We start from the raw sequence: 8,086 nt of genomic DNA, 5'->3' as shown, positions 1-8,086 counted from the left end.
ATAAGCACTTGATCTGGGTTTTTCGAGAGCTAGTTGAACTTCTCAGTAACTTGGAGGAAGGAAGAAATGTGGACACAATATCCGCGGATTGCATGATCAACAACGAACTGGATCAGTAAATTTATTAATGTTCATATACAGCAATAATGCCATTGGCTAAAATCTAATTGATATTATAGTTTTTGCTTCTAGAAGCACTGACAAGGTCAGGAGTAGTTTTTATGTCGAATTAATGCTTCACTGACCTAATGCATGACATGGATTAAGACTGGTTTGGAGTCTTTCTTACGTCAAAGTGGACTAGTGTGCTTAGGCAGCGTTTGCATGTTGTCTTTCTATTTTATGCATAAAGAAGAAATACTTATTTATTGGGTTGCTGCCGGTAATCGAGAATTAGAAGAACTTCTTCGTGAAAAGAAAATTTATGGATGGTGCTGAAGTTACGATAAAATTTATGGGTTTGTGGTTAAGTTACTAATTATTTTCTTTTGTTTTTTCTAAACAGTTTATTGACTTGTTATGAATTACATACGACAGGAAAAAGGTTCTTGCTGTATTCTCAGGATGTTCTCTAAGATGAAGCCTATGCGATTTCCCGGCCTCAACGAACAAAGAACTTGGCTAATATCCAGCTCTCTTGACCTCATGCTTAGTCAATAACGTATGTAATGCTATGTTGGACTATGTAAAACAATGGGGAATATCTAATTATGTATGGTCCTGTAGGACTTTTAAGGTTTTGAATGACAATGTACTTTAAAGTTCTTTCTGGAATGTAACCAAGCTAGCTTAAAGTTTGGTTGTACCTGTATGTGGTTACATGAGTTTACTAACAGCTTTGTGTTGTTATCAGGAAGATATTGTAAGGGCTCTCGGTAGGGCTATAACAGCTCAGTTGTATGAAAATGTATTGTTATGTAGAGCTATATAGTCCTGTGTGGCTGTGTCATGCTCAAGCGTGAAATTAGCGTGAAAAATAACTCTCTATGACTATTTCTAACTTTTGATTGGGCTTATGCCACGTTTTTTCCAGACTCAATCGAAGCCTTGTTATGGGTGTTAGAATCCTCCGAACTGTACCTAAACGCATTGTAGAAACTGGAAATGAAGACAGGAACTGCGCTCACGGTATCAATCATTATTCATCGTCCGATATTTTGTGACCTTCGGAAAACTTCGGACATCTTGGGTAACCTCCGAGAAAAATGGAAGCGTTGTCGAACATCTTCGGTCATCCGACTAATTCGGCAAATCGAGCACCGTCAAAGCATGCAAAGAATATCTTCAGAAATACGATTTATCTGGCAAATCGAACATCGTCGAAGAAATCAATATTTGGAAATCCGACTAGTTCGACAAAAAGAACATCTTCGGTAACCTTCGATAACCTCCGTGAAGATCCGAGTAATTCGGAAAAATCGAGTACTCCTAAACAAACGAGGTTGACTAGCAATAGAGTTATTTCAGTAGAGTAGTGACTTAGAGTTAGAGTTAACGACTGCCAAAATCCTGAATTCAAGATTTTGGAAGGCCAAAATCCTGAATTCAGGATTTTGGCCCTCCAAAATCTTGAATTCAGGATTTTGGAACTCTAACTCTACGCTATAACAATATGAAGATAACTCTAATAGTAAGCTGTCCCCCGAAGGAATTCGACTAATTCGGCAAATGAAACATCTTCGATAACCTTAATAGAGTCTTTCAGCCAATATCATCATGGCTAAATTGACCAATCACTTTCAACGTACCAGATCGACTTATAACACAATCGACTGACTGGCAAGTCGAGCACTGTCTGTCGCTTTCGAGTGGTATACCAAGGAATATCCCACGAGACACCTGTATCTTCTTGGTATATACACTTGCCTAAAGACTTGTGTTTATAGCGAGAAAATTGAAGTGTCTCGTGGGATATAATTATTCCATAAAGACGTCACTGTTCCTCCATTTCAGTTCAGTCCAGTAGCAAAATTCGTACATTGTCCATGTCATTTGAAGCCCTGAAAAACTCAACCCAAGCAAGTAAGTTGTAGGGCTACAGCCCTTCCTCCCGCTCCACGGTCCCTGATTTCATTTGTGGTTTTGTACATATCTTTCAGTAAAATGAATTGGTAAAGGTTCAATTGAGGCCTTACACTACTGTAAAATGATATTAAAATCTTTTAAAAAATCCAAGCTTTCGCCGATCTACGGCATCATCAGGGATCATCACTGATGATGCCGTAGATCGACGAAAGCATGGATTTTTTAAAAGATTTTAATATCATTTTACAGTTGTGTAAGGCCTCAATTGAACTTTTACCAATTCATTCAAAATGCTACTGAAGGACAACATCCAACGATTATCTTTCAGTAGCCTGAAATGCCGGTCATCTCTCACCCTCAGCTTAATCCCCTGGCGATTAGGCTGAAGGTGGAAAATGACAGACATTTCAGGCCAACCTTTCAGCGTCCTCGGAGACCAAGGGGCAGTTAGAAAATATCGCGTCGACCGAAAATATTGCGTCATCACGACTGACTCTAACTGCCCCTCGGTGTCCGAGGATGACCTTTCAGCTACAGGTTCCAAGCGCGAGCTGCTGGAATGCCTCTTGAGCCGACTGTAGGAGGGGATGACCAGCAGTTTCCTTCTCAAATTCAAGATGGCGGACAGGTGAGTACTGTCGTACAACGAATGTGTTAAAAATTGCTGTTTGCACAAAGGGTGTATTTATTCTTTTTTCTTTAAAGTAAAACTAGGCCGAAGTGTAAGTCCTTTTATGTTATTTTTTCGAATAAAAAAATTCCAGCTTCCTCTACGGAAAAGGGCTGGAAAATGTGCCCAGTCACGGTAATTCCTTCTGTCTGAAGGCTAAAGGCAAACTAAGACTTAATATGTTATTTGCATGCTTAGCGACATTGTTGGAATTGTTCTCTCTCTCTCTAGAGTCCGAGCAGAGTACAGCAAAGGCGCTGACTGTAATTCCCACTGGGTTACGAAGTGGTTTTTGTTTGTAACTTTCAGGTCAGTCAGAGCAAACTCTTGAAGAAGTGATAAAATCTATCAAGCACGTGATTCTAGTTGTCCGGTAAAGGAGGAGTTGGTAAAAGTACTGTTACGACACAGATAGCATGGACTCCTTAGGAAAGGAAAGAAGGTAAGCTGATATCTTTGCATTCAGTCACTGATTCATATGCATTGGGAGGGTTGGGAAAGGGGGGAGGGGGAGAAAATTTATAGGACGATTTTCTATGTTTTGGATTGGTCTTGTTTTTGTGTTTTACGTTTGGGAGAGATTTGTTATCAGAATATTTACAGTATTGGCCACATGATGTGTGAACTGGTAACACTTCTAAGAAAAAAATCCTGTCTTAGATTCAAAATATTCACTTTGCCTTCCTCTCAGCACCTTCTGTCTGTCTCCCCCCTACCCCAGAGTCACCCCAGTGAAAATCCGTGGATCTGCCACTGGTAACAGAGAATAATATTGTCTTCAAGGATGTATTGTTACAGCAGTACTACCTTGATCACAATAAATGGCTAATCTTTTTGTTATCTCTTTATCTTCCAGGTTGGCATACTGGATCAGGATGGTGTCGTGACTTATGTGGACCAAGCATTCCAAGGATGATGAATTTAGCGGGAAAAGATATACACCAGTGTTCTGCTAGGTAAGTCATAACATAAAGGATCGTCTTCGTAAGCCATTCCGTGGGAGCTGTCCATATACTTTAATTTACATTGTGAAACAACACTCATACTTGTGTTTGATATGTACATGTAACAGTAAAACAGTACATGTCTTTGAACTTAAGAGGCTCATTACAGGAGAATTCCTTATCTCCAGTGTGATAGCAAGAAACGGACATGAAGTATTACAACTTCTTTTGCATGAAATGCTGGTCTGTCAGGGGCCAATACCCCACTTCCTTGGAACTTTTGTGAACTTGCTTGATCTTGGGAACTTCTTTAATTCACAAAATTTATACTAGAGACCTTAAGATACTGGACACGGCGGCCTTGAAGAACGTGGTCACGTCTGAGAGGACATGGGCAGTAACCGCCACCTTTGCACTTGAAAAAGAAACCTTAAGATTTGCGTTGTGCAAGCGGTGGCCGAAGCAAGTCATACCAACAAACAGGTTCAGTCAGAGAATCAGGCGGTTTTGCTGTAAGTTATGATGTTGTTTAAGAAGACCTGAGAGCTTTTAGCAGGAGCCTATTTGGCCGACATCATTTCTGACGAAGAATTTGTGCTCCTCTATGACTGCAGCTTTTCAAAGAACTTAGAATTACCATATGAAGAGTACGAAAGATTTGACCTTGAAGAAATGGCAGATTTAGAGTGTAGTGCGGTCCTAACCTGCCACAGATTAGTTTCACACGATAAAATCAAGGTGAAATAAGAAATAAAGCAATATTCTGTGGGAGGAAATTTCCCCAGATTTACCTGCTTTTTGGATTTCTTTCTGAAGACTTGACACTCACTTTTCCCTCTATTAAGCTCGCTAAAACTGAATTATAAAAACAAAATTGAACCGAACAGTTTAGGAATCTATTTCTTTATAATAATGTTGACAAATTTTGGGCAAAACATGTTATTTTAAGGGGAAAAGTCGGAAAATAACTCACCTTTCTGAGAGGCTGCCAAAATGAACTTTGTCGCCGCCACAACTGAGGTGGAGGCCATCAAGTGGCGTGACATTTATGCAAATTAAATTGAAGACCTTGCGAATTTACTTCCAGTTGCCATCGTCCTAGGCCGCGTCCAGGGTATCTTAAGGTCCCTATTATTTGGATTATAAATGCCCGGGGAGGGGGGGATGGGGGTACTCCCTTATATGGGCTATATAGGTATGTGCAGCCCCAAAGGGGAAGGGTTTTTCAGGCGTTTTGGTCATAACTAGGGTATTGATTTTGGCCATTTTGGTCTTAAACAGGGTATGGTTTTAGCACTAGTCTTGAATTGGGTATGTTTCTTAGAAGAAGCTACTCTTTCATCATTATCAATAAGACCATCAACAAATGCCCTTCAACTGTGCCAGTGGCAACGGTCACAAATAGGGTATCAGATGTTTTGCCAGGTCATAAATAGGGTAGGGAAAATCGCAGATTATCGTCATAAATAGGGTAAGGATTTTGGGAAGTGGGCCGCACACCCCCACCCAACTTTTCTGGGAGTACCCCCCCTCCCGGTATAAACACTCCTGTGTTTTAATTATCATACTTTTCATATACATACCTCACCTTCTAAACTTTTTTATAAGATCAGCTGATATGTTATTGAAATCAAAGCTTCCCTATGTTCTTTGCTGAAGGTGTTTACAAGTATTTTCTAAAGATCACCTGAACCTTTCCTTTTAGTTAGGTTCCAGTTTACACAATTGGTTGTCAATTGGTTTCTTGTTTAACAACAGACTGAGATGATGTTGTTGACTGGAGAGGACCTAAGAAAAAAGGTATTTATTCTTTTATGCTCTTAACTTATATATTTTTTGACTTACTTTGACCTGATCAAGCTTGTAAATCAAAGCTAGATCTGAGTGTCTCGTCATTAGTGAAACTCTACTGAAATCACTTCAAGGAGCTATGCCACCACATATCAAGTTATTTTTTGTAATGCACAAAATTTCCTTTAGTTTAAAATGCAGGAAACCTCAAAAAATGTTTTCTAAGTAAGGGTAGTTATAATTAGGCTTTGTTGATAGCGAGCAAACAGTACTTACTTTTTTGGGGGCAGTTTTGTCTAGGATCTACAGTTTAACAATTTGTACAAAAGTTATGCAAATTATTTTGTGATCACAGTGGCTTTTCTGGGCTTTTGATTGAAAAGGAAAATGAAATCAGCAAAATGTTTTACTATTATTTTAAAACAACTTTGTTCCAGGCCAGTGCACCATACTGTCTGCAATGTGCTTTTCATGTTAATGATTTTTAAAATGGAGCAAATTCTATAGAGTGCTTATACAAACATTTTGATGTTCTGGCAGACTTCCTTGAGTTCTCATCCAACAGTTATCGGTATTTTTTTTAGCAATGATCAAGCAGTTTCTATCAGATGTGTGTTGGAGTGACCTGGATTGCCAGATTATTGATACACCTCCAGGTATGACAACAATATATGGTGTGTGAGGTACAGTGGCCCAGTGGTTAATGTCATACACTCTAGATCAATAGGCCTGGATTCCATAGGTCTTTGTACTGCATTCACAGGTGAGAGACTTGACTTGCAATGCCTCTCATCACATAAGAGGAGAAATGAGTACTAACAAGTTGTTGGGCAATCTGAACTGCAAAAAGACAGGGATATTAAGGAGATTAAGGGGGAGGGAACAATACTCCATACTAGGAGACTGGAGTTGATCAGAGTAGATATACAGTGTACTCTTTATTCAATTTGTTTACTTTGCTGATAGTACAATAGTACGCATCTCATTTTGCAGTATGCAGTGTAATCCTATCATTATTGCTCTGTTCTAAGATTGGTTTTGTTCAATCCAGGGACATCTGATGAGCACATTACAGTAGTAGAAAATCTGCGACATTATATAATCCAGATGGAGCAATTCTTGTCACTACTCCTCAGGTATGCATAAAGTAGTTATTATAAGCTTTCTAAATTATTGCTGTCAATTATTAATAAGCCTTATTTGGATCTCGGAAAGTTTACTTCTTCATCTTCATAGTATGTAAGAATATTCCACTTTCTTTCTTTTAGGAATGCACAAGTGCGTTTTTAAAAGCAGGAGGTGAAGCCTTGGCAAAAAGCCACAATGTTCCATTTTTAGGTAAAAATACTTATTAACATCAGTGCCTACACAGGAAGGGGGATAGAGGGGTTAGGGGCAATCTAGATCATGTTTTGTGTAAAATGTTTTTGCCACATTACCTCAGTCTATATCGCTCGCCTGCGGCTTATGTTTTGTACATTTCCCTCGAGGGTGTTCTCAAATGCCTGTCATGTTTTATCACAGTGTAATACACAGCTTAAGTTTCTTTATTTGATAAACAAAAAAAAGCAGCGAAGTACATTGTCTGGAAATGCAAACGTCTTGTTTGCTGGAAGCGTTAGGAATGTCAACCAAATTCTTTGTTGTGTCAAGCTTATCACATAGCAGAACAGATTGTTTGTGATCTAGTCTAGCTAGGAGTCATTACAAATTGCGGAAAATTGTCACTGATGCGATGTGTTCAATTTGACACTGAAATCAGTCAGTTTCCACAGAGGAGAGTCTTCTAGCTATATGTTGCTTTTAGATCTTGAAAGAATAATTTTTTCCTTTTTTGTAGGTTCTATTCCACTGGATCCCAGTCTAACACAATCCTTAGGAGATGGCCAAGCCTTTATTGACTTGTTTCCTAACTCACCAACACTAAATGCAGTAAATGTATTCACTTCCAACTGTTACAAATGGAAAGCAATGGAGATCAGTGATTGAAGGAACAAGTGTTATTTAGTTGGAGGACAACTTGCCTGGGCCCTTTTCCATTGGCTGATTGAGAATGAAAAGTAACTTGCCTGGTAGCAAAGTCTACTTGTCGCGGACAACTGGACAGCACTTTTTTCAAGCCCTGCTCTAGTCATAAACGAAGAAAACATAGAAAAATATGGCTTCACCCCTCTATGGACGCTTTTGCCACTCACTTAAACCAATCATTGTATTGTTGTGGGAGCATATAAACCACGCACAATAGCCTCCATCACAAAGTTCTGCTTGTTAAAGCGAGAAAGTATGATTACTGAACAGCATCTTGTTTTGGGAAAAGCTTCGTTTGAATTTTCCTTTGATACACAGTTACATAGTATATGCAACTTCAAGACTTGCTTTGTCTGTGACCTCTTCGATTGGTCACCAGTAAAGATTTGAATTTGGGATGACTTCATGTAACCGTGCACGAAAAATATTACTTGATACAGAATAATAACAACTGACAATAATATAACCAGATAGAAACAATAATAATAAGATAGAAATAAACCAGTAAATAAATAAATAAGTAGAAATAAAAATGAAAATTATTAGTTTAGCTTGTGGTATCAAGGTTTATATTTCATGCATGATTACATGAAGTCACCTTGGATTTAAATCTGTTATGGGGACCAAA

The 8,086-nt window shown here is 38.7% G+C and overlaps 1 protein-coding gene across 1 annotated transcript in view; it reads left to right on the top strand.

Annotated features, from left to right (window-relative positions):
- Positions 1-2,543: 2,543 nt before the first annotated feature.
- Positions 2,544-8,086, top strand: part of LOC110046118 (cytosolic Fe-S cluster assembly factor NUBP2 homolog) — a 5,868-nt gene continuing 325 nt past the window's right edge. The window contains exons 1-8 of the mRNA XM_089284271.1: positions 2,544-2,653; positions 3,005-3,137; positions 3,552-3,651; positions 5,345-5,439; positions 6,015-6,086; positions 6,482-6,566; positions 6,699-6,768; positions 7,271-8,086. The exon at positions 7,271-8,086 is cut by the window's right edge and continues 325 nt beyond it. Of these exons, the coding sequence (XP_089140397.1) occupies positions 6,017-6,086; positions 6,482-6,566; positions 6,699-6,720 (177 nt within the window). The 5' untranslated portion in view covers positions 2,544-2,653; positions 3,005-3,137; positions 3,552-3,651; positions 5,345-5,439; positions 6,015-6,016 and the 3' untranslated portion in view covers positions 6,721-6,768; positions 7,271-8,086. The remainder of the gene's footprint in view (positions 2,654-3,004; positions 3,138-3,551; positions 3,652-5,344; positions 5,440-6,014; positions 6,087-6,481; positions 6,567-6,698; positions 6,769-7,270) is intronic.

Source organism: Orbicella faveolata, unplaced genomic scaffold (genome assembly GCF_042242905.1).
Source record: "Orbicella faveolata isolate gen_17 unplaced genomic scaffold, um_ofav_v1 contig_13, whole genome shotgun sequence".
Taxonomy (NCBI): domain Eukaryota; kingdom Metazoa; phylum Cnidaria; class Anthozoa; order Scleractinia; family Merulinidae; genus Orbicella; species Orbicella faveolata.
The sequence above is the reverse complement of the archived record's forward strand: the minus strand, read 5'-3'. Positions and strand labels throughout refer to the sequence as shown.